General features: G+C 36.3%; 1 protein-coding gene across 2 annotated transcripts; it reads right to left on the reverse strand.

Moving 5' to 3' along the window:
- Window positions 1–75: 75 nt before the first annotated feature.
- On the reverse strand, window positions 76–25,128 carry COQ10B (coenzyme Q10B). Of its 2 annotated transcripts, XM_044666434.1 has the most exons (5): window positions 24,982–25,128; window positions 13,881–14,030; window positions 9,469–9,661; window positions 5,006–5,107; window positions 76–1,120 (listed from the first exon to the last, which is right to left on the reverse strand). In XM_044666434.1, exons 1-5 carry the CDS (start codon window positions 25,095–25,097, stop codon window positions 953–955), a joined length of 729 nt encoding a protein of 242 aa, XP_044522369.1. In that variant the 5' UTR covers window positions 25,098–25,128; the 3' UTR covers window positions 76–952. The 2 variants fall into 2 exon arrangements, with proteins under 2 accessions (XP_044522369.1, XP_044522371.1); XM_044666436.1 differs by lacking the exon at window positions 13,881–14,030.
- Between the last annotated feature and the right edge of the window lie 2,083 nt (window positions 25,129–27,211).

A 27,211-nucleotide genomic window follows, 5' to 3' on the forward strand; every position in this document is an offset into this window, starting at 1 on the left:
TGGTTTATTCTTGTACTAGAAGTGCATTCATGAAAATAAAGGAATAAAGATTTTAATGACAACTGTACAAAAAGGTAAACAAATTGCTATAACTTTATTAAGTTACCTCCTCAGTGCTTACATTGATTTGTTTAAAAAAATATCAGTTAAGGTTTAAAATACATTATTGAAAGTGAATGCACACATTTATATAAATAAAAACATGGGGATGAAAACTGCCAGAGATGTCAACCAATTCATCTGAATCTGTTGTCAACTGCAGTCGGCTCAATTTGGCACTCAATTAACAGTGTTGAAAGAGCAGCCAAGTGGGTGCGTGGAGGGAAGGGTACAAACTACTCAGAAAGTAGCTTAAAGCTCTGGACCACTGACCAAAAAAAAAAAAAAAAATCTTTCAGGCTGATAAAAATCACTATGAAAATACACAAAAGTAATGCCGTGTACCCTCAGGAGCAATATTTTTAGGTCATAAAATTTTTACCTTAATGATACACTGATGATTATCAAACATCTCAGGCTATCAAGGTAGGCCCTATAACAATAAGTTACAAATATTTTGGATTCAATAACTTAAACTTGATATATCATGAATATATTACACAGAGCAGAAATAACAGCTAATATTTTAGGTGAAGCAGTAATTACAATTGTTTTTCTGATTTACAAATTTGAAATTGTGCTGGGAAAAGTGATATCAGTATTCTAACAACAATAACTACATTTCATTATTGTAAGTACAGAACACACTAATATACAAATTACCTTGAATTGCACTTGATTGAAGCAAATATCTATGTACATCTGGTTGCATATTTTCAATGGTGTCATTTTTACACTCAAAGCTACATTTAACAACTATCTCCTGTCTTTTGAAAGCACAGTGATGAAAACACTTAAAAGTGGACTAGATTAAAATGATTATTATAAGTGGATAGCACCAGTTTTTTTTCCTTTATGTGTGATGGACTTCATGTAGCATCAGTTCCCGAGGTATACTAGTTTCTGGACCATATAGTTTGCATGCTCTTCTTTCAAAGGCAGCTACCATCTGCTTCACAACTTCATCGAAAAATAGTGTGGCAAGCTGAGAGTGTAGAAGTGAACGAAACTCAAAAGAAATCTGTTGGAAAAAAAGTCAAATTATTTTAGCTAAAAATCCAAGTACCTGCAGAAAATCAATGAGCTGCCACGTGACAAGACTGCTAGGCACTGAGTACACAAGGACAAATATTTAACAATCTGTCCTCGAAAGGCCACATTATTAGGAGGAAACATGTTCATGTGAATACATGTACAAAACATACAAACTAAATACAAGATAGAGTTGGGTTGGGAGATAGAGCTAGCAGCTTGGACAGGGCATCAAGAAGAGGCCTGGGAAGAGGGACTCTAAGAATAAAAGAGCAGGATGTACATTCTAGGAAGGAGATAGGCAAAGGCAAGGAGAAAGAAAATGGAATGTCATGTCTGAGGCCTAGCATGTGGCCATTTTGGCTAGACTGTATAAGGACATGAATGTAAACAAGGCATAATAAATGTGAGAAGACAGGACAAAGTCAAACTGGGGAAGGCTTTAAATGACAAGAGATTTTGTTTTATTTTTAAACCCTTCCCTTCTGTCTTAGAATGGATACAAAGTTTCGGTTCCAAAGCAGAAGAGCAGTAAGGGCTAGGCAATAGGGGTTAAGTGACTTGCCCAGGGTCACACAGCTAGGAAGTGTCTGAGGTCACATTTGAACCCAGGTCCTTCTGTCTCTAGGCCTGGCTCTATCCACTGTGACTCAAAACCTTGCTGCCTCTCGGACAAGAGTTTTTGTGGCAAGTGGGTGTGCAAAAGCATCATTTTGGCATTTATGTGAAGGATGGCCTGAATAGAGGGGAAACTAAAGGCAGGAAAACCAATTAAAATCTAGGTCCAAAGTGATGAGGGCCTAAACGAGGGCTGTAGCCCTATGAGTGTAGGGATGGAGGCAAGAGATATTGTAAAAGTGAAATCAACAAGAACTGGCAACTAAATAGTTTTAGAATCACTGTCCCAAGAAAACCAAGGTTTCTAGCTCACACAATATGTATGAAAGGGTCTGGGTGAGATTCTCAGCCAACTTCATAGAAGGAAGATTGTTTCTTGAAGAAAATTTTCTACCTGCAATTTTTGAGTAGTACTACATGTCTGCTGCTGTAGTTTAGGTTAGGTTAGGTTAAATTTTGCCACATGAAGACAAAGAGTATGTCTAATCACAATATGGGAATCCCATGAAAGATACAGAAAGCTTTATTTGAGGACACCACATGTAACCCTCCAGCCTGTCCTGTTCTCTCATTTCAGCTCTTCCCAGAATGAAATAAGGGAGTCAAGTGCCAAGTGGGCATGTTAGCCCATATCTCTAAACCTGATCCACAAGCTCAGCATGAGAGATTTGTATCAAATGCTCTGTTGAAGTCAAAGTCTACTCTATTTACAGTATAATCTGGGCTATGTCTTTTTTACCCTTTTTCAGTTATTTGTACAAACAATTTGTTTTCTGACGTTTTAGGATTCAAATTCGCCCTTCCCGCCTTCCCCCACCTCCAAGGCAATAAATAATCTGACATAGGTTATACCAGTACTTTTATGCAATACATATTTTCATACTGCTCATGTCTTGATAGAAGACACATATCACAAATACAATAAAAATCTCATGAAGGAAATAAAGCAGAAGATGACACTCATCAACTCCAATTGTTCCTTCTTTGTCCATGGTTGGCATTTTCATCATGAGTCCTAGAGCTTTAAGTCTTAATTATTTTTAATAACTGTGTCAAAAAAAGAATTAAGTTAGTCTGACCTGTTCTTAATAAGGCCATATTACCTCATGGAGATCTTTACTTCTTTTCTAAGCACTCACATATCAACCATTACTAATATGTCCAGAATTTTGCCAGGAATACAAGTCTTCCTGTTTTTGAAAATCAAGATATGTGCTCTTCCCCAATCCTGGGACACTTCTTTCATTCTCTAAGATGTTTCAAAGATCACTGGGAGCACCCAAGTAATCATATCTGCTCGTCTTTCAGCAAGGTCAACTAGATGATGCTTCCTTATTCTCTCCTCACATATTTTGAGTTTCCATTGACTGCTGCTGCTTCATTTTTTAAAAAACTCTTACTTTTCAATCTTAGTAACAACTCTTAAGACAGAAGGGTAAGCAAGGGCTAGGCAAATGGGGTTAAATTATTTGCCCAGGGTCATACAACTCTAAGGCCAGATTTGAACTCAGGTTCTTCCTAACTCCAGATTTGGCTCTCTATTCACTGTGCCACCTAGCTCCTCCTTTCTATTAACTTCTAATCATTTCTGTACTATCTTACTTAGGAAAAAAAACAGCTCTGCTTTATCACTGGTGTTAGTAATCATCATCCTGTCCTGCCTGACTAGAATGAGCTGTTCTGTGATCCTTCCTCCTCTTGCCCCAGCGTAGTTTTAAAAAATTAGAATAAAAAATAATGCCATTGACTTTAGTTCATTCTGGGTTTAGTGTTCCTGACACAACTTTTAGAGGACATTATTAATTTATATTCATTTATTTGTCTTTTCTTCCATCTTCTTTTAAAATCTGAGTTTAATGATGAGTACTCCATGAAAAAAGCAGTCATTCAGATGATTCCACTTTTTCATTCTCAATTTCTGCTTAGAATCATTCTTGAGAGCTTCCCCTTCCTCTTGGGCTAATTTCCCCAGGAAAACACTACATCATTTAATCTTCCCTATACTTTCCTTGATCTCTCTGAAATCTGTTCTCCCAAAAATCTAACATGAATGTTAAAACTTTTCAATCCTTCATTCTCATTTGCTCTGTGGAGAAAAAGTAGCATTTTTTCTACTTCAGCTATTTATTGATCAAAATGAGCTGTTAGCTAGCACAGAGCTTGACATATAGTGTTAACTGCTTAATGTTTATTCTTTCATTTATCATCAATTCCTGCTCTGTTTTGGAGTCTGTTAACCTGTTCATCCACACAGAAAAGACCAACTGGATGAAAATGTCTACTACCTACATCTTAACATACATTTGGATGGAAACCCTATTATTTCTGGAACAGCATAGGTGGACAGAAAGTTGGTCCCAAAACTGAAGAGGAAAACATAAAATGGGTGGGAGAGCTTTCAATAACTTTTGCAGATACTTATTTATTGATTACAGTCAAGAAGTACACTTTTTCCATAAAAGCAAAAGCCCAACTTTTCAATACTAATATTTTATTGGTGTTGCTATATGTACATATATAACTTAACATTCAATGCTACTTTAATTCCAATTGCTTCCCCTTATCTAGTCTGCTCTTTTTGTAAAAAGTTTGCCAAATTTCATTCATGAGTTTCATTCTGCTCTTAGTGATTCCTTTGAGATCAATTTTGCCTCCCTAATTAAGGACCTTTAATAAACCTGATAATTTTTGCCTTCGTAGGTTATTTTTTTTTGCATTTGTATATAGATTTCAGAGGTCATGGGTTTCATTCAGGCTCTCTTATTAGGAATCTATTTATAATGAATTACTTATCCTATTTTTTGCTACTCTTCCTCCTACTAAGTGCTGGTACACCTGGAGAGCCAAACCTGTTAAATTTACACAGACAGTTTTCCCTCTTAAGATTCCAAGCAATTATCCTATATTTCAAACCATTGTCAAAAATCTACCACTTATTGTCCTTGGCAACTTGTTCAGTTCTTAAATCTGCCTTTCCCTTCTGAATCATCTATCTTCATCTGGCACAAATGATGAAAGTACCATTTGTGTCCCAGTTGTTCAGGGTTGTTTTTTTTCCCTGGCTTTCATAATCCTTAGCAAAGCTTTCTAGGTTATTTCTTGTGGTATCCTTTGTCCCCACATGAATCACCAAAGATCAGGTTTGACAATTCTTGGGAAGATCTCTGTCATGACAACCAGTCTATTTACTTCACTTCTATGTTGACCTTACATATATCTTATTTTGAATGATTCAAGTATTTTATTATATACATACAGAAAAGTCCACTGTACAAGTCCTTGGATATCCAGGAAGGCCAGGGCTGAAACGCCAAACTGTTTCTAAGTGATTGAACAGTTTTCCATCTGTGCAGGATGCCTAGAATGATATAAAAGGCACAGTTCAATGTATCCATTTGGTACTAGTTAAGCTTTACTGATTGAAATAAACATTTAGAAAAGCTAAACCTTAAATGTCAGACAAGTGAAGACAGGATAAGGTTTAAAGAATAGGCAGAGCATTTATTTCACTAGGGATACCAGAAGAAGTACCACCATTCCCATATTTATTCAGGGGAAATTCGATTAAATAAAAATCAAAGCAGCATTAAAGGGGAGGGGAGAATGGAACAAGATGCCCATAGTTCCTAAGAGAAACTCAAAATTCTGTCCTGTCCTACACACAACCAGAGAGAAGGGACTATGGGGAAAAGCCCAATCCCTCAATCCAAAGAGATTAGATGTGTCAGAATGAGAGTCGAAAAAAAATGAGACATTCATAAGTTTGGCTGCTGCTTTCCTTTTTTACCTAAGGACCCTTTTGAATTTAAACTAATGTTTAAAATATGGCAATTTGTTTAAATTAATTTCTAAACAAAAATATATTTTATTGTAAGAATATTCTAATTAATGTTACACATTTTATGTAAAGAAAATGCTAATATTTATTAACCAACATTTGAGGTTTGCCCAAGGACAAAATGTTGCAGCTTGAACTATATATGACTTTTAAAAGTTTTTATTTTTTCATCCCCTGAGTTAGGAATTTGACTCAGTTTACTTTAGCATTTTCTTTAAAGATTAAAGCACAGTATCTAATTAATATTCAAAAGTTCCATATTAATAGCTTTATTAACAATTGCCTCAACTTAGTCAACATAACACAATTTATAAGTTAAAAGAGAAGTTGATGTGACACAATGCACTTTAATTCATTAACTCATGCACAGAAATGTGTACTGAGTGTTTGCTGCAATGCAAGGGGGTCTGGATTTTATAATATAATTGTAGAATGAAGAAGAATATTAGTGTCAAACTCAAAAAGAAATGTCATCACTAAATCATACATAAGTACCTCTTCGGGCTGTACATTGACTTAGAAAACCAAACATTTATATATTTCTTTTTTGTTATTAATGCATCAACACATTAAAATCAGATTAGGACTACATTTTAATCCAGTTCAAGCCATATTTGGGAGTGTTATGGGCCACGTGTGCTCCCTTCCCACCTTGAGTGTTTGTCATCTCTAGGCAAAGGATAAGACATACAAGATAAATATAATACAAAAAAAATGCCTCATGTGCTTAAAACAAAGAGATGCAAATATAATCTGAGATTAATATCAATGGGGACTAAAAATATACAATGCTAAAGGAATTTCTTCTACAACTACAATTTAATCTAACAAAACATCATCTATTGATGTGTTTTATCAGGAATAAAATCTTCAAAATATTTCATTCCCAGTTAGCATTGGCAGAATATAGTGAATGCTATAGAGGCTATTATAAAGAGAGTGTCAAATGCTTTCCCTGGATAAATTAAGGAATTATAACAACACATCCCTAAAAAGTAGATCATAAGGTAAAATAGACCTTTATCTCTTTTAGAAACTTCTGAGTATTCTGAAAATCTTTGGCCAAAGGAAAATTTCAGAGTAAAAGAAATGGCTCAAAAAAAAAAAAAAAAAAAGGCACAGGCAAATTTTTGGCAGTCCAACTCCCAGAAAAATATGTGAACAAACAATGCCTCAGGTGTTCTTCTTAGTCTTTTATTTTAAAAATTACTTAAAATGTTTTGATATACATATAGATTTATATATAAAAATGTTATTTAAAATATTTTTTAAAAATTTTAATTATCAGATAGGAGGACTCGACTAGGGTCATATAGCTACAGTTCTCATGATTTTCTACCATCAAGTTCTGCACTGCTAGGCTCCCTGAGAGAATGGTCACATAATTTTAATTGAGAAAAGGCCATCAAAGTACAGTAGAAACAAAAAGTGAACTAAGCTTAGTGTCAAAATGAAAACTCATAACAAATATAATTTGATTTATATTTAACAATCTTTCTAAAAAGACCTACATTGATGCCTTAACATGAGATAGAAGTAGTCCTGGGTTCTGAAAAGGAGTCCAAACCAGCAGAAAGGCTCATCACCACCTACTAAGACATGGAGGAGCTATAAGCTGGTGGAAGGAATGATCAACACCAAAGCAGTCAAAGATCTTTCAAAGTATCTTAGAATTCAATGACAGTCATAATAGTTCCTATTTTGCATAGCAATTAGGCATAAATGTTAAGCAATTCAAATCAGTGAACATAATTTTTTTTACTTTTAAATGACCAAACTAAATATTTCTGGAGTCAGTTGAGTGGAAGAAACAGTGGAACTCAGGAAAAGAAATTTGGCCTGAAATTCCTCTGAAGATCTCCAGATTAAGACACTACCTTGGAGGAACTCAGATACCTGATGCTTTTCTACTTCACTGACATCTACTTTGTCCTATACCAGTGATAGTGAACCTTTTAGAGACCTAGTGCGCAACTGTACCCTCATACAGCATGCGAGTCATCCCTTTACACCAGACAGCGGAGGGAGGAAGTGCTTCCATTAGGCTGCTGGGCAAGGGGCAGGTGACCAGAAAAACGTCCTCAGGCATGCATGAAGAGGGGGAAGGAGCAGCCCTCTCCAGCATGCATGCCATAGGTTCGCCAACATGATCCTAGACCAGTCTAAGACTACCTGGCAGATGACGGTGTGACTACTACCAAGTCTTGACAGGAGTACTGGTCACAGAATGAAGTCTTGATTTACAGTAAAGTAGTACCCTTCCCTTTGCTATCACAGAGTTACTCCCCCCTCCCTTGCTTTGGTTGAATGCCAAATATGAGAATAATGTAATTGGGAGTAATTTTGGCATTAGAAAAAGTACTAAGTAAAAATGTGATATTTTTAAAATGGAGAGATTGCCAATAGTCACAAAAATGTAACATACTCTAATTTTAATAATACTAGGAAGTCACAAAGATGCTATTCCAGGAGTGGTCTGTATGTACTTGTCTTGTTTCTTTCTTTGTGTTCATGAAGACCAAAACACACATAAAAGCATGCTATGTGCAAAGCTGTGCACATAATTCTTACATTAAAACAGAGGGAGAGGGAACATTTCCATTCTCCTTTGGCTTTCTCAATATTCAAAAAATGTACTTTATTTTCTAAATAATTTTCTGTTTTTTAAAAAAATGAATATTTTCTTTCTTTCTTTTTTTAGGCAATGGGGTTAAGTGATTTGCCCAGGGTCACACAGCTAGAAAGTGGCTGAGGCCAGACTTGAACCTAGGACCTCTCTAGGCCTGGCTCTCATTCCACTGAGCTACCCAGCTGCCCCCTGTTTCCTTTCTAAAAAGAAGTTGTATATGATTTTGATGGAATACTATCATGCTATAAGAAATGCCAAGTAGGATAATTTTGGAAAAATCTGTTAAGAATTGAATGAACTGATGTAAAATGAAGTGAGCAGAACCAGAAGCATTGCATATAGTGACAGCAATATTTTTTGATGAACAACTGTGAATGACCTAGTTATTCTAAGCAATGTATCGATCTACGACAATCCCAGAGACTTGTGGTGAAGAACGCTATCTGCCCTCCAAAAAAAGAAAAAAATGAAGTCTGAATGCAAACAGAAATATACTATATTTCACTTTCTTTCTTCTACTTTTTTTTATTTAAGATTTCTCCACAAATCTGGAATATTTTACATGGTTGCACGCGTAAAATCTATATCAGATTGTTTACCTATTCAGAGAGTGGGGAGGGTAGGAGAGAGGGAGGGAAGGAAGGAAAGAATTTGGAACTCAAAACTTTAAAAAATGAATGTTAAAAAATTGTTTTTATATGTAATTGAGGGAAAATGTTATTTTTAAGAATTAAAAAGAAAAAAGAAATCCAAGAATTAATTTGTTTTGGGGCAGCTGGGTAGCTAGCTCAGTGGACCTCTGAGACTCAGGTCTAGAGATGGGAGGTCCTAGGTTCGAATCCAGCCTCAGACACTTCCCAGCTGTGTGACCCTGGGCAAGTCACTTGACCCCCATTGCCCACCCTTACCACTCTTCCACCTATGAGCCAATACACAGAAGTTAAGGGTTTAAAAAAAAGAATTAATTTGTTTTCACTTATTGGTCTTAAACTTGTGTTTTTCTCTGATACAATGGTCATTGATAGAAAAAAAAGGGTTCCCTACTCAAGTTGTAAGCAAATAGCTATCATCTGAAGATTGTATATTAATATCTTAGAATGAGACTCTCTAAAAAGATTTTAAAATAATAAGGCCCCCCAACTTTATTAGCTTTGAGAAAACCTTTTAAAGCTATGGTTTTGATACATCTGAATAATAAAAGATATGAGACCCCTATCAGGGAAAAACTAGATAAATGAGGGAAAAAAGTTACCTTGACCAAATGTGGTTTCACCAAGGTTACTATGGATGTATATCGCTCCAACACAGGTGGAAACCCAATTTCTAACCGTGTTTTGCAATATCCAGATCTCTTTGATATTACATCTGATTTTTTGCACCAAGGAACAAAATTCTTGTAGTCTTCCATACCAGATACTACATCATACATTTCTTGCATAGAATATCTGAAACAAATGTATAGAATTGCATATGTTTGTTAAGTTAATAAAGTGACTATAAACAAAAACATATGTGGGATAATATTATGGATACATTTAATTTTTAGAGTGAACAATTTAAAACTCAATTAAGAGATGGGAAACTTAGTAGTTGGGCCACTGGGATTAAGTGACTTGCCTAGGGTCACATAGCTAGAAAGTATCTGAGGCCAGAAAGAATTTAGGGCTTCTATTCCATTTATTCCAGGTCTGGCTCTCTATTACTAAGGCTTATCTAGCTGCCCCTTTACACTTTCAAAAACATTTCCATTTTTCAAAAAGGGATAATTAATAGTATCAAGTTGATGATAGAATGGTATCTTTTCTTCACATTGCATAGCAAAATAGAAAATGTTTCTATTTTTCCTTTGACCAACTACAAAATTCTATTTGAGTTTCTTTAAAAAGCCATGTACATTTTTACTTTATACATATGTAAAAGTACATAGGTTTCTTTCACATTTTTCAGTTCCTTTTAAGCATAAGGAAACAAAGAACTCTTTTGAGTAATCATTTTATTTTCACATTTGTTAAAGGCTCTCCTTTCTAAACCACTGTCTAGAGAAGAGAGTGTAAAGTGAGCTAGTTGTACACTCAACTTTCAACTAATGTTCATTTCCTCCACTGCAGAGGAAACTAGAAAACAGAGCTATCAAGAGCTTTAACAAGTGCAAGGACCTTTGACCTCATGAACAAGTACATCCTTTTCCATTTTCTTTTCTTAGTAGCAATAGCAAAATATATTTCTTCTTTTACTCGTTCTCCTTGTAAATGTCCCTAATTGGGAGGGCAAGAAGCAGAATGGAAAATGAGAATGATGCATCAATAAAAAACTGCCCTTAAAGAAATGTCCTTTAAAGTGAATCACTGAAAAACTTGCCACTAGCATAAGAAAGCCAAATATCTTGGCATCATATTAACTATTCAGAAAAAAATAAGGAACACATTTATACATTTTGAAATAACTCATTAGTGCTGTCTTATTTTTTATAAAGGTTGCCATCAACACAAAAGATGCACATATTTCTCAATCCCTTGAATGCTATTTTCATGTGCAGGTCAATTCTGAACTATAAATTATCTGTAGCACAGGGATTAGAATATACATATTTTCTACCCCATAAGGCACAGTGAATAGAACACAATTCTTGAAGTCAGGAAAACCTGAGCTCAAATCATGCTTCAAACACCTGCTAGACATGTGACCCTAGGTCAGTCATTTAACCAGTCTCAGTCTCAGTTTCCTCATCTGTAAAATGAGGGAAATAAAAGCACCTACCCAACACTGGTTGCTATAAAGATTAAAGGAAAAATATATGCAAATTGGTTTGTAAACTTTAAGATACTAGGATAAATGTTAGTTACTATAATTAAGCATACCATATAAGCAATGCAAATACACACACACATACACACACACACACTGGCTGTTCAATGTCTCTGGTTGATAATCACAACAAGCCAATAGGCAGGAAATCAATATGCTTCTTAGTGCTCTGATTTATAGCTTTGAAGTACAGCAGATAGAGATCTGGGCTCTATCGGGAAGTCAAGAAGACTCATCTTACTGAGTTCAAATTCGGTCTCAGACACTGACTAGCTGTGTGACCCTGGGCAAGTCAATTAATCCTATTTGCCTCAATTTCCTCACCTATAAAATGAAACGGTGAAGGAAATAGCAAACCACTCAGTTATTTTGCCAAGAAAATCCAAAATAAGGTCACAGAAGAGTTGGACATGACTGAACAACAACACTTTTTTTTAAATGTCATTCTCCTCAAACTGCCTTTTTTTTTTGAGAGACAATATGTACCGAAAAAAAGCCATTGGGCTTGAAATGAGAGGCTCTGGAGATTCCATTTCAAGCCCAGCTCTTCTCACTTACTGTGTCATCTCGAGGCAAGGCCCTTCCCTTTTCTAAGGCTTAGTTTCCTGTAAAATGGGGACAATGATAAATATGTTGCATACCTCCCAAAGACTCATGGATTAAAAGAAATAAGGCAACAATCCCAATTACTACAGAATATGTTCTAACAAAAACCACTCACCAACTTTAAGTTAAAAGGTTTTTTTTAGATAACATTGAGGGGGACTGAAGTTCTACCTTCAACCAGGAAGGAAGTATAACATGAGTTAAAAATAAGAAAATATATTTCCAAATAAAATATATTTGAAGGGCTAGTGTTTTCTTTTAGTTAATTTTTCTAATAAATCTGATTGGGGTGATGGAACCTTTAAAGTTTTCATCCCAAATTAATAAAGTGGAATTAGGCGACTATTTTTTAATTCCCTAGCACCTAATTTTTCATACCTAGTGCTATATTTATTTGGTCTTGGAAGGAGCAGACACTTAAAACTTTTTAAAATTCAATTCCAAATAAATTATGAATTTTTTAGAGTTAGTAAGTATTATAGAGATATTTTAGTCTAAGGCCCTCATTTTTGAGATAAGGAAACTGAGGCCTATGATGGAGACTGTCTATAATGGAGATTATCTTTACCAGTTATCATGATGGAGGAAGGATTACAACCCAAGTTTCCTGATTTGTAGTACAGCACTCTATTAATTATACTAATCCCTGGAAGCATTTTAAAACCATAAAACTGAAGAGGGAGGCTAACCCCTAATGGCACATTCTTAGTCCCTGCTAGTTTCAACTGTTTTACTTATTTGGACCTCCTATTTGACTATGCCTTGTTCTTTTTCACTACATATACAAAGAAAAGATGGGGAGAAAATCAAATCATTAAAGTAGGGAGTAAAAGAAAATTAAAACTGTTCTTTTGTAGCAACTTGGGAAATTATGAAGACTATAAGTAGAATGCAAGCTTTTTGAACGGAGGAATATCCTAGTGCCTAGCAAATGTGCTCTGAATAAACTAAGTAGTAATCCATAAATATTGAACTAAGTTAAATGAAGTTAGAATCTAAACAGATTCCCATAAAGATAGAACTATCCTAGGAATTAAATACAAAAAAGCAACAAAATTCAGAGAGCAGATTCAATTATGTCAAATATGATAGAAAATGGGGAGAAATTTCAATCATTAGACAAGACAAGTTGGTGATTTTTTTCTCCTTTTTTAAAAGATAAAATTGATAGAATAACTTCCATCTGGTCAAAAAGTATCATTGGATTTATGTGGACTAACAGTTTCTTCTCCCTATCTATACACCTTTTGCCAAATCAACAGCCAGTCAATGATTTTCTAATCTGTTTGAGACGAGACCAGAGGAAAGGTGGTGAATAAAATAAATTTATAAACTATAGAAAGAATTATCCTTAAGAAAACTCAAAAAGGGAGAAAAAAGAAATGACCAAACTGCATAAAAAAAATTATAGCAGCAATGCAATGACCCAGGGCAATTCTGAGGGATTTATGGAAAAGAACACTACCCACATTCAGAGGAAGAACTACATGAGTGGAAACAGAAGAAAAACAACTGCTTGAACACATGGGTTGAGGCAGACATGATTGGGGATGTAGACTCAAAACTACCACCCCAATGCAACTATCAACAATTTGGAAATAGGTCTTGATCAATGACACATGTTAAAACCAGTGGAAATACACATCTGCCATGGTGGGGAGGGGGTAGTCGGGGGTGGGGGTGAAGGGGAAAGTGAGAGCATGAATTATGTAACCATGTTAACTATTCAAAAAAATAAATATTAATAAATGCTTAAAAAAACCATTACAGGAGGCTTTACTTAAATAATTTGTAAATTCATAAGTTTAAACCTTTATCAGAAAGTAAAGAGGGCAGCTGGGTGGCTCAGTGGATTGAGAGCCAAGCCTAGAGACTGGAGGTCCTAGGTTCAAATCTGGCCTCAGACACTTCCTAGCTGTGTGACCCTGGGCAAGTCACTTAACCCTCATTGTCTAGCCCTTACCACTCTTCTGCCTTAGAACCAATACACAATATTGATTCTAAGATGGAAGGTAAGAGTTTAATTTTTTAAAGTATATAATATAATTATACTTTTTTGAACATTAATGAATCACTAAAAAATTTAAGAAGCACCTAGAAAATGAAATAAAGCTTCTGAACTAGGGCAGCAGAAAAACTCACAAAAGGAAGGAAAAAAAAGAAACTATAGAAAGAAAAGAGGGAAATGAAGTTCCATTGCCAGAGAAGCGGCATTTACTTGTCACTTAGTAGAACTAGTTACACTATACGAACCCTATAATTCTCCTCTCTGAATATTCTTTTCTTTTGTTTATTAATGGAGCAGCAATTTTGAAGAAAGTTCTTGAAGAGATCTCCTTAGACACAAGTGGTGTGTGTAATGGAGGCACTTTGGTCATCAAAATACCACAGGAAGCCAGATGTCTGAAAATACAAAAAATTGCCTTATTAGAGTGATTGGACAATTATCAGGAAGCACATGATCAGAACCACTGAAACAAGAGTAGTATTTTAGAATCATTTACAACTTCATACATTTCTTAAACTTCACAATATGTTTTATAAGCTTATATAAGATTTGTGAGCTTTTTTTTTTTAACACCTCAGGAAACTAAAAATAATAGCATGTAGTCATGAAAAGGATTATCTGCCACATAGTAAAATACAAAAATGTCTTCTCCCTGAAAACTAGCTTTAAGTCAGCTTACAGTCACATGATATACTATGCCTCTGTAATATAGTCAGCTTATCCCACAGTGTATCTCCTTTCTAGGGATTAGAAATGGGAGCACTTGCAAATACATTAATATGAGATAAATTTATATTGCAAGCATATGAAAATCATGTTTTTGGATTCTCACCAGATATTATCACATAAGAATTCAACCTATAGTTCATTTACTCAACTACAGTACACTATTGCTGTTCCACTAAGTTGAACAACTTTTTGTAGTCTACAATATAGATGGCAGGAAAAGGTTGGGGGTATTCAATATCCATTACATTTTCCTTTAAAATGCTGGCTTTTACCCTCTCGATGTAAATAGGTGTGTAATTCATGTGAAGAATGTAAAGAGCTAATAGATTTGTGAAGGACTGATAGCATGATAATGTCAATATTTCCAGGATTATTTTTTTCTCTAAAGGTAGGACAGTTTTTTATGCTTTTCATGTCTGAAGGGTATTAGCCACATGCCACATATTAAATAGGCAGGCATTTCAGGGGATGTAGAATAAGTACTGTCATGGGGAGCTCACAACATTTTAGAGCTTTAGTTTTCTTATCTGTAAAAGTAGAGTTGGATTGGATAACCGATCTCTTTGTTCAAATACTCTATGATTATATGAGATCTTTACAAGTGTCTTGGGTCATTATTTCCACCTCTATTAATGTGACTGGATCAATTTCCATCATTCCCATGGGCTTTTAAAATTTGGCATCCATTTAACGGTTATTGCCACTTCAACCCAAAAAACATGTGAAATGCCTTCTTGGTCAATATGTGATGTTTTGTGTTCAGAGGATGTCAAACATGTCATTCATTCACTGGAAATTTGGTGTATGTTTTCTTTTCTTTTAGGATTCTGTTTTAAATCTTTTTCTGCCTTCTCCGGGTTCTGTTTAACCTTCTGAGATGAAGTTTTCTAAATTCTTTGTGGTCTGGATGTAGGCCTATTTCATGGTGTAACCTCTTGTGTACATTTCCTTCTCAATCTTTCCTTCTGCATTTATTTGTGCTTTTCTTGATATCTGTTTTATGGCTTCTCTGATTTACAGTTTTTTTTTTATCTGCCAAAAGAAAATCTAGGCACTTGATATGAAATGGGTTTTTCATTATTACTTTAGTCATTCACTTATTCAATGAATATACCCAAAGTATTATTCTACTCATTATTAGAAGAAGGGTAGTCACAGAATACATAGTTGGGTCTCTTGCCTTGATACAAGAAAATTAAACAGGGAAAAAATACATTATTAAAACTTAAGTATATAATAATGCCCTACAGAGACTAAATAGCCTTTCAAGAATGATTTGCCAAGATTTGGACTTTTTTTTTCTTCTGGCATAGGTGGTAGCTGAGAAACCAGTGACTCTAATGAACTTCAGAAACATGGAGGAAGTAAGGGGTTTGTTATTGAGTTTTTAAAGTTAATAATTAGGGGTAACTTGTTTTACTTGCCTCTTCTACTGGTAAGGGGTTTGGGGAGGAGGTTGGAGGTAGAGAATTCAGAACTGAAAATAAAGTAGAATTTCAAAGGTAGTAGTAAACTCTGATCACAGAGACTTATCAAGGGTTTTCGTTGTATTAAATGCTGACAAACTGGAGGAAAGGAGTGATGAGAGCAAGTTAGTTACTCAGGGAAAGCTTCTTACAGGAGATTAGGTCTTAAGTCAGTTCATGAAAGAAATGATAAATACTAATTAGTAGAAAGAAGGTTGAAGAGTGTTCTAGAAAGAAGGAGTAGCATGAACAAAGATAAGGATACAAAACAAGCCCTAGACTGGGAAAAGGAAGAAAACTGGCTTTTTTTTCTGAAGAGAATAAAAAAAGATTAAATTAGACTGGAAGAACTAGCAAAGGGAAGGATGTGTAAATGTACATGTATGTACATATATTCATGAAATTATGAAAGAGACAGTTTTAGGGGGAAAAAACTTAGAAAAAGTTGTATTAACTGATACAGTGAAATGAATAGAACTTGAACAATTTATACAGTAAGAACACTGTCAAAACAAACAACTCTGAGTTAGGAACTCTAATTAATGCAATGACCAATCATGACTCCAGAATAATGCATGCTAGCCATATCCTGACAGAGAGGTAACATCCTAAGGGCGCAGGAGACAAATATTTTTTTGAACATGCTTTGTTTTAGTTACAAAGTTTTTTGTCTTTTCTCTTCCAATAAAATGGTGTTGGAAGAAGATGAGAGATTTTGGTTAATGAAAAAACTAAATATTTAAAAATTAATTAGGTCTCACTCTAACTTCTCTGAGAAAGGTTTTTTTTTAAATAAATTACTTTCTCAATGAGGAAAGAATTTACCATGCTATATAACTTCAAGCCATAATAAAGTATGTATGATAATTCGGTTTTAGGCTTTCTCCAGATTTACCAAAGTAGAACTCTACAAAAGTTTATGTCTGATGCTGCACAGTGGCAGGGAGGCTAGAATGGCTTCTTGAAGACTATATCAGCTAGGCAAAAAGATCTGTTGGTCCTTCCAAGCTGGAAATCTTTAAAAGAGAAGCACATTGCAGTGAAATGAGACACACATGGGAACACAGCCCTGACTGTTTCCAAGAATTGGAAACAAAGTGGATTCCCTTTGACTGGGAAATAGTTGAATAAATTGTGGCATATGAATACAATAGACTATATTATTATGCCCTGAGGAACTGTGTCAGTGAAAATTTCAGAAAAACTTGGGAATATCTCTATGAACTGATACTTAGTCAAATAAGCAGAATCTAATGATAATGATAATAAGAGCTATTATTTATATAGCACTTTAGGATTTGCAAAGTGGTTTATAATATTATTTTATCATCACAACAATCCTAAGAGGTAGGTCCTATTATTATTCCTATTTTACAGATGAGGAAAATGAGGGTGAAGGGAGGCTGTAACTTTTCTAGGGCCACATAGCTAGTAAAGGTCTAAGGCTGGATTTGAACTCAAGTCTTCCTGACTCTAGGTCTAGCAGTCTATATCATTGACTTTCTAAAAGAATTGCCACAATAATGTGGTTACTTGACTTCAAAAGACTTGAAATATCCCTTCACACAACGTGACTTGGAGAGCATAGATTAGAATCGCAAAATAAAGGCAACCTTTTCAGAAATGGCCAGTGAGTTGATTTGCTTTGACTATACACATCTGTTACAAGGGAAATCTCTATGAAGAAAGGAAGAAGAGGAATTTGTGGAAAGTGACAGTATTATAAAGTATATGCATATGCATGTGTGCATGTGTATGTGCGTGTAAAAAGAACCAGTAAAACAGAGAAAGAGCACTGAATCTGGATCATACCCCAGGCATGTGTTAGGGGCTATTTCAAAACTAATTTTTAAAAAAATTCTTCCCTAAAATCCTTTGGGGTAGTTAGAGTAGAGTGCCTGGCCAGAAGTCAGGAAGATTCATCTTCCTGAATTCATAGCGGGTCTCAGATACTCACTAGCTGTTAAGTCATACTTATTGGGGCAAGTCAATTCATCCTTTTTGTCTCAATTTCTTCATCTGTAAAATGACCTAGAGAAGGAAATGGCAACTCCAAATGGGGGTCACAAAGAGTCAGACATGATGAATCAAAAAACTGAATTTTGAAACAAGAAGGGTTAAGCTAGTAGAATTTAGGTCGTTACTAGATATTTGCATGTAGGCAATAATATAACAGCTGACACCTGGAATTGTGAGAAATTAAGGAAATTAGGACAGCAAGTGATTAATTATGAGAATTAAGTGAACCACAGACTCCATCTTGTGACTCAATTGTGGAGCCAGCTCAGTTCTCGATCTATTCCATTATGGAAGCAGTCCAACTTCTTGTCCTGTGAGAAAACTTTATTCAATTGTGAGAACTGGAAGAAAACCTTATTGCATTGTTTGAATCTAACCTTTCACGGCTGGGAAAACCGAACCATCTGTACCTGCTGTTTAGAGTTGACCAGAAATGCAGTCAAATCCTAAGACTGATGTAAGGAGTTTTCCCACAGTTGTACATCTCAAATCACCAATTATATCTTATCTGAAAACTGGTCCCATACTGATCAATCGGTTATTGTTTCCATGTTCCTTTGATTGCTTTCAGATACCTGAAGAGTAGAATGACTCTTTTTCTTGAATTCATTGAATTTCACCTTTTCACACCCCCTCCAAACTTGGAAAGTCCCTAATCTTTCATTCAGTTAGAAATCAGGTTCCCAAAGATTGTGTTTCCTTTTAATTGGCTTTACTTGATTAATTCTTTTTCATGTATAAAAGTCTGTCAAACGGTCCTGGTCCCAATATATTGGGCAATTGGCATGCATTGCTTAATATATCAATATGCTCAGAAGACTAACCCTGTTTCTTTAGTCATTCAACTTTTGCTCGTTACAGTAACCAGTGTATGTATATGTAACCTTCTAGGGATTTACTGCTCATAGCTACTCCCAGTTTTGTGTCTATGGAATTGTATGACTTTTTTTTCATAATTATTTAACCTCTCAGAACTTTAATTAAGATATCATTAAAACTGAGCTATTTCATCCTACAAAAATAAAGTACAATACAAGTATTAACTTAAAAAATACTCAGGCTAAACTCATAAAAGACTATCTTTTCTAAATTCTAATTTTTCTAATTTTAACAGGAAAAGAATGCAATTTCTACTCCTTTTACAATACAAAGGTAATTAAATCATCATTTCACACCAGCAAGTTGGCACACTAGATTTTCAAGTGCTAGACCTGAAGTCATTTGAAGTTGAGTTAAAATCTTATCTTCATGTATGGCTCTGGACAAGTCACTTAGCCTCCCTCAATATTGGTTTCCACACCTGAAAAATGGGAATAATAATAATAATACAAATTTCTTCCCAGGGCTGTTGTAAGGATCAAATGAAATAATATTTGTAAAGCACTTTGCAACTTTTAAAGTATGATATGTTATTTCACAGAAATTGAAGGTCTTATTTATTATTATTAATTCACAGAAATTGAAGGTCTTATTTATTATTAAGAAATTAAAAATTTCACAGGGAGTAGCATATCTAATAATAAATCAAAAGATAATGCTTTTAATTTCTTCAAGAAAAAAATACACATCCAAAGAGATGAAGAAAGAAAACATGGTAGACCATCTTGTTACCTTCCTACTTGCTATTTAGAAATGTGAGTTCGGAATTCAGATCAATATGACTAAGTGGCATCTGCTGAAGAAAAAAACAACAAAAACTTGCCACCCCTATTCTTCTCTTTTTAAAATATTCCCTGGAGGGGCAGCTAGGTAGCAGAGTGGACAGAGCATAAGACCTGGAGTTGGGAGGACCTAGGTTCAAATATGACCTAAGATTACTTCCTAGCTGTGTTACCCTGAGCAAGTCACTTAACCGCAATTGCCGCCCAGGCCTTACTGCTCTTCTGCCTTAAAAGAAATACTTCATACTGATAGAAGGGTTAAAAAAAATAAATGCCCCCTGGAGAAATCATCAGTCTGTCCAGGACTTAATAGTGTTAATACAATAATTTAATGAATTTTATTAGAAGGATTAATGTCAAATGATATTGCTACCTCACAAAAAAAATCCTTTCTGATCTAAAAAAGTATGAAAGTTTGCAGATGATGCCTAAAACATTCCCCAGGCAGTAGAAAGCTGATAAAATGAAGCTATTCAGAACAAAAGTAGGTATGATAATCAAGATCAGAGCATATGGACTACCTAAATTTGAAAGAATGAAATGAGCCTAAAAAGAAGAAATATAAAGAGAGGTTGCTTACTACTTTAGATGCCATTAAATTTCAGAGTGCTGAATAACTCTCATGTCATAAAAATGTATATGTGCTATTTAACTATTAGGAATAATTATTATATTCAGAGAATCCAAGAAAAGAATCATGATAATGAACATAATAGTGTAAGTTCAAATATTATTATTACCCAAATATTTTGTAGTGGTAGCCGATAATGATTTTTTTTAACCAGGCTCATTTATTAAAATTTTTTTCAAGTATGTTTATAGCTTTAGAAATAGCCATATTTTCATATGATCCTAAGTAATATAACAAGTCGTCTGGTTACTTTATCAGATCTGTGATTTTATCCATTCATTCATTTCCTTCACCAATGTAAAAAAACCATGTAAACATCAGCAACTTCACACCTTCTTGGCCACTGTGATTCTTGCCCATTTCCCCCCATGAATCTTCTACAGAGCAATGATTCAATGTGTTAGAAGTAGACTGAGTCATAAAATTTTAATTTATTGAATCCAATGCTCTTGTTTTCCAGAAGAAGACACCAACACCTACAAAGGTGAAATGACTTTCCAGAAGTCACAAAGTACTTCGTCTTATTCTTTTGGCATCTTGAGGGTACCAATACTATTTTGGTCATTCATTTCCTGTTTCTTTTATTTCATTTTTTTAAACCCTTACTTCCCTTTTAGAATCAATACTGTGTAATGGTTCCAAGGCAAAAGAGTGTGGTAAAAGCTAGGCAATGGGAGTTAAGTGACTTGTCCATGATCACATAGCTAGGAAATGTCCGAGTCCAGATTTGAACAATGGACCTCCTATCAGTAGCTCTCAATCCACCTAAACTGTTTCTTGTTCTCTCCACCTGACTAGACCACACTATTTTAGAGATATATATATATATATATATATCTGATGCCAACAATAAGTCACTACTAATATGGCTTTTATCTACTTCACCTCTTTCCAATGTTACCTGTTATTAATAAATTTAAAAATTCTGAGCTTATGCTCTTTCATGATTTACAACACATAGAATCACAAGAAAAACATAGTTAAAGTGATTAATTAGTGTAGTGGCACATTTTTATCATCCCAGGTATCTGGGAGGTTAAGGCATAGGAGATTCTCTTCATCTCAGAAATTAAGCAGAAGCAGACATTGCTGGTCAGATATCTGTATCAATATGGGAGGCAGAGGGCTGGCACACCAAATTGTCTAGCAGAACAGGTCAGAGATCCTGTGACAATTAACAGTGGGATTGAGCCTATGAATAGCCCCTATTATTTCCAGTCTGGGTGAGATAGGGAAACCTAATCTTAAAAAAAAAAAAAATCTGCAAATATATACATATAAAGCACTATGTTTTAGGTACTATGCTAGATGCTTGATATACAAATAAGGTGATCAATCCTTGCCTCATGAAGCTTATATTCTGCAACAGGGAAATAACATTTCCTGGGGTGTGACGTACCCAGGGTTTAGATTATTGGAGGGATTGCAAGTGAAGAAATAAAGCAGATTGTATTACTCTTTCTGGTACTAATAGCAATATGAATCTGATTACTGTTACCTGGGCAAAAAAAGGTGGAATGAGGTGGGGACTGGTACACAAAAAGGTAGACAGAAAAATGCATATGTTACATAAGCTCCAGTGGACTGGTAGAAGGTTGAATGGGTAGGATGAGATTTTATATAGCTAAGGTCACAGTACAAAGATCACAGACCTAGAGCAGAATGGGACCTTGGGGTCATCTAGTTCAACTCCTTCATTTTGTAGATGAGAAAAATGAGGCACAAGATAGGTTAAGTGAACTACACAAAGTCATACAGATAAAAAGTGGAGTAGTCAATATTAGAATTAAGGTCCAGAGACTCCAAGTTCAGAGTTCTTTCCACTTCATCATGCTATCTCCCACTCTTAAAGTGTGATACAATTTCCTAAGGATAACAGTAAAATTTTATCTTTCTCAAGTCTGGGACCAAACTATTACCTATCTGAAGCACTCAACAAAGATAAATATTACCTATCTGAAGCACTCAACAAAGATAAATATTGATAAACTATATCAATGAACTGTTCTTCTATCTGCTTTATTAGTCCAGGCAAAGTGTTCTTCATTCACTTAGTTTTTGCAGTGTTCCTGGTTTGGCTAACCTCTTGCATTACACCATGGATTTCTTTGAAGAAACTTTGAAATATACTGGAGCAATGTAAACATCATCTTTGAATAGGAACATATGGAGAACTTAATCATCAAAAATATTTTTCCTTTTAATTTAGATTTTAAGGGGCAGCTGGGTGGCTCAGTAGATTGAGAGCAAGGCCTAGAGCAGTAGTTCCCAAACTTTTTTGGCCTACCACCCCTTTTTCAGAAAAAATATTACTTAGCCCCCTAGAAATTAATTTTTCTAATTTTAATAGCAATTAATAGGAAAGATAAATGCACCTGTGGTCATCACTGCTCCCCTGAATCGCTGTAGGGGGAGGTAGCGCCCACTTTGGGAATCACTGGCCTAGAGGCACTTCCTAGCTGTGTGAGTCTAGACAAATCACTTAACCCCTTATTACCTAGCCCTTATCACTCTTCTTCCTTGGAACCAATACACAGGGTAACAAAAGAATTGGAATCTTACTCAGGACAGCTTTCTGACTAATTAGATTTTATATATACATATATAATATATAATATCTTTATAATAAGTAAAATACATAAGATAGGCTAAAAAATTAGTTTGATAATACATTTTAGTACAGATAGGTTCATACCATCTATATTCAGACAAAACCCATAAAACAAGAGTTTATAATTTACTGAATAGTTCAAACAATTTCTATTTCACATAGTGGCATTCTGCTTGACTGCTAGAGATTAGACACCATTTCTACTGGTTTCCCAGAAATCATAATGGAAACTATACCTTTTAAGTGCCTATTTGAGAGGAACTTTTCAAGACAGCTGCCATTTTGTCTCCAGTTGACTGGAATTACACATTTTAATTCCTCTTGAGTTAACCTTTTGACATAATTCCATAAATGTGAATAACTAAGGGATGACTGTACAAGTAAACACATTTATGTAAAGTTACCTTTGGGCAAATTTCTGTCAAAAAGGTACTATTTTTATACCAACTCCCCATTTTAAAATCAGAAATGAATCCAAATGGAAAAATCCTCTTAGAAACAAACTGCAAGTTGCTCATGAAAAAGAAATTAATTTGGCCAACAATAGGACAAGTTGCCTATATATACAGCACTATAGATACTGAAAACTATAAATCCTCACTTAACAGTATACATCTCCTTGGCAATACTTTTAAGTTCTCTATAATTTCTCTCCCCTGGTACCCAGCTGAGTCATAAATTATTTCTTCAGTGTATATGTTCAGAGGTATGCCCTTCCATGGATGAGTTTTTAAAAACAAATTTTCAAAAAATTAGATAATTTTACATCAACTAGAGGAGTCTGGTACCTAAAGAAATGCTACTGTGAAGTGTTTCATAAATGAAAACTCCTTTTATTGAATAATAATGACAATTTATATTTTGTGTACATAATTTCATGAGCTGGGGAAAGCAAGGTGGTGCAGTGGATAAGAAAGGGCTAGGCTTAGAGTTAATAAGACTTGAATCTAAATCCAGCCTCAGATACTTACTCGTTGTATAATCTTAGCCAAAACCTCTTTAACTAAGAGAAGGAACACTGGAAGCTGGTATGTATTTAGGTAGAGGATAAACAATCCACAACTTGACCGGGGGAGCAAAACAGAAATTTCTTAGATTCCACTCAAAAGTTTTATTAGAGAGGAAGCGATTTTTGTATTCTTTGTTGAAGCTAAGTTTCTTCAGAGGTTTTAATAGGATTCATATCTTTTTCTCACTGGGATGAAGTTTACATTTATATTTTTTTGCAAAATAAAAATTTAAGACTTTTATGGTACAAATATAACCCAGAACTTCCGTGACTGGACAAGTCACTTAAACTTCTCCTTGCTTCAGTTTCCTCATCTATCAAAAGAAGATAGCAATAGCACCTATCTGCGAAGGTTTTTGTTCAAACCAAATGAGATAATTGGGAAGCTCTTAGCGCAGTGTCTGGCACATTGAAGGCCTCATATAAATGTTAACTATCATTATTATTATCTGCAAAGCGAGAATCATAACAGCACCTATTTTCCTACTTTTGAGGACGAGATGAGCATCCGATTTTCTGTAAAATGTTTTTACCAACCCGAAATGCTCCATAAATCCACAGTCATAATCATGACAAGATATCAGTGACTGAAGACAAAAGAAAACAAAGCAGTACAGGGAAGTCCTTTTGTGTCCTTGCTAACCTAAAAGTCAAACGGGTGGGTTCTAGGCTTTCAAAGTTACGGAACCCGCCGAGTGGCAAAAGGTGCTGGGGCTGAACCCAAGCCTACAGGTTAGTACAGAATTGGACCGTCGGCGACCCTCCCCTCCAACTCCTCCTCTCTTCCCCCCAGTGCCAGTGTTTCGTTTTGTAAGCGCAAAAGGGCGGGGGAGCAAAGGGTTCTAACCCCAAGCCGGGAAGGCCCCGTCAGGGCATCCGGCGGGACAGACAAAGGGCGGAGGAGAAGCGGGGCTCTACGCCAGGCCCCGGGGCCGCCGCAGCCGGCTTCCCCACGAGCAGTGGGGGAGGGGCCGGAAGAGCCCCGTAGCAAGTTATTGTCTCCACCAGCGTCAATCAAGATTCACAGCTCAACCGGAGCCCCGGCGGAGGCCTCCTTCCTCCGGATTCCACCCAGGGGTTTCGAAGGGGGGCGGTCAGGGGCCGGATGCCTACTTCCCAGATCCCTTCCCCGCTCCCCAAGCCCAGGCAGTTGCCTCTGAGCGAGACTGCGACGACATGGCAACAACTACGAGGACGGCTAAGTTTCTCGGCGGTTTTACCTGACGCTCTTCGAGGGGCCTCGAGCCGGGGTCGGGCCTCCAGGAGCTGCCGCCGACTTCGGGCGGTAGCCCGAGACCACTCTCTTCAAGGCCCCCTGACCGGTTCTTGCTGCCATGATCGTGCCACTGGACCGGTCTCCAACCACCCCCGGCTAGGGCCTCCAGACGCGCCGCCCTCCTCCCGGCCGGCCAGGGAGCATTGCTCTTCTCCTACCGCCAATCAGCGGGCCCAGGAGGTGCCAGGACACGCCCCCTTTCGTCTCCGCGCCCGTGACGCGCAGAGCTGACGCAGGCACACTCTCTCCTCTGGAAGGGGGAGGGAAAACCGGGGAGGGGGACCCGGCGTCTTTGCTCAGACCAATCGGCGAGCTCCTACCTCCTCAGAGTCCCGCCCCCTATGCCCGCCCCTCCCGAGACGCACAAATGGACTCGGGTTTTCAGCTCACACCCCCAGTCCACGAGAGTTTCACGTAACTTTTCAGATATTAGCCCTCCAACTCCCGCCCCTACGGGTGGTGCGAGCTCTTTTTAGGCAATCGAGTTGGAAATGGTCCTTCCTACCCCGAGGCGGGCACTGAGCCTGTGGATTGAAACTCGACCTCAGAGGAAGGGTGAGCTGAGTGTATGGAGGTGAATTATGTAATTGCCCCAAGTGACTGAAGCTTCCTCCAACAACCTGCTAGCATTTATTAAGTGTCTGCTATATGCCAGTCGTTGAGCTAAGTGCTCTGCATGCCAAGAAAAGCAAAAAACAGCGTCCTTTGCCCTCAAGGAACTTACATTCTAGTGAAAGAGAAAACTTCCAAATAATCATGCACATACAAGATACATGCAGAGTAAAAGAAAAGTAATTTCAGAGGGAAGGTTATGAGGTCTTTGAAAACAATAATAATTTAAAACTCTGCTTATGTAGCTTTTTTGCATTACAAAGCAGTTGGCATCTGTGCTACATCATTCAATCTTCAGAACAAGGGGAGGTACTTCGAGGCTTACTCTCTCCATCTTCAGAGATATTAAGTGGCTCCCCAAAGTCATGAAACATAGTTGGCCTCTGGCTCCCAAGTCCTGAGGCTCTGTCCACTTACATCACAGCTTCACAGCTGAATTCCAGAAAGGATAGTCTCAGGTATTATTATCTCACCTGCCTACCTCAGGGTTACTGTAAGGGCAAAAGTGAGGTAACAGATGGGAAAACACCATGACAAATTAAAAACACTAAACAGATGGACAATATTTTATCCACTTCTAGACAGTAAGCTCCTTGAGGACTGGAACTCTGTTTTTCTGTAAATAAACCTTGAAAGAGTGTGGGTACAGTAACATTCTATTTATATTTCTTAAATATAAAAAAAGAATCCCTACTATAACATAACTAACAGACAACTTTTTTAAAAATCCTTACCTTCTGTCTTAGAATCAATACTTGTTATTGGTTCTAAAGCAGCAGAGTGGTAAAAACTAGTCAATGGGGATTAAGTGACTTGCCCAGGTCACACAACTAGGAAGTGTCTGAGGTCAGATTTGAACCTAGGATCTCCAGTCTCTTGGCTTGGCTCTCAATCCACTGAGCCACCCAGCTGCCCTCTAACAGACAACTCCTTGTCCTGTATCTTTTAGTGGGTGTTACTTTTGGACTAACTGGTTGCTAAGTACTTTCCAACTCTCAAATTCTATAATAACTTTAATTGTAGAATGGTTCCTAGTTCAACAAAAAATGCAAATCACACAGCTAGGCAGCCCACTGGATAGGGTACTGGACCTGAAGTCATGAAGATTAGAGTTCAGATCTCCATTCAGACATTTCTAGCTGTGTGATCCTGGGTCACACCTCTGTTTACTCTCTATTTAACCTCTATTTACTCATCTATAAAATAAAAATGATAATAGCACCTACCTCCTATATATTTTGTGAGAATAAAATGAGATAATGTATAGGTAAGTGTTAAAATGTGTAAAGGACAAAACTGACCCAGGACTGAAATAGAGGAAAACTGGTCTCCTCTCAAAATATAGAGAAAGGAATCTTTTAATATAATGCATATTATCCTGGCTGGTTTTATGTTAGGAATACATTATTTTAAAGATGTCATTTTAAGGGAGTATAAGTGGAGATAGGACAGGAAAAGAAATGTGCTTTTTTATCTTTGAGATTGACATGTCAGATACCTACTAAGAGGACAATGGAGAGATGGCTACAAGGACAAAAGACAACTTTCTTATCCAAAATAAG

This window comes from Gracilinanus agilis, chromosome 3, assembly GCF_016433145.1.
Source record: "Gracilinanus agilis isolate LMUSP501 chromosome 3, AgileGrace, whole genome shotgun sequence".
Taxonomy (NCBI): domain Eukaryota; kingdom Metazoa; phylum Chordata; class Mammalia; order Didelphimorphia; family Didelphidae; genus Gracilinanus; species Gracilinanus agilis.

Excerpts from the sequence above, each read along its gene's own strand:
- COQ10B (XM_044666434.1), bottom strand. The coding sequence starts at position 25,097 with ATGGCAGCAAGAACCGGTCAGGGGGCCTTGAAGAGAGTGGTCTCGGGC. Across the intron at positions 14,031-24,981 it reads GGCCCCTCGAAGAGCGTCAG|ACATCTGGCTTCCTGTGGTA; the intron begins GTAAAACCGCCG and ends TTGTATTTTCAG. Across the intron at positions 1,121-5,005 it reads CTTGTACAGTGGACTTTTCT|ATTTCTTTTGAGTTTCGTTC; the intron begins GTATGTATATAA and ends TTTTTCCAACAG.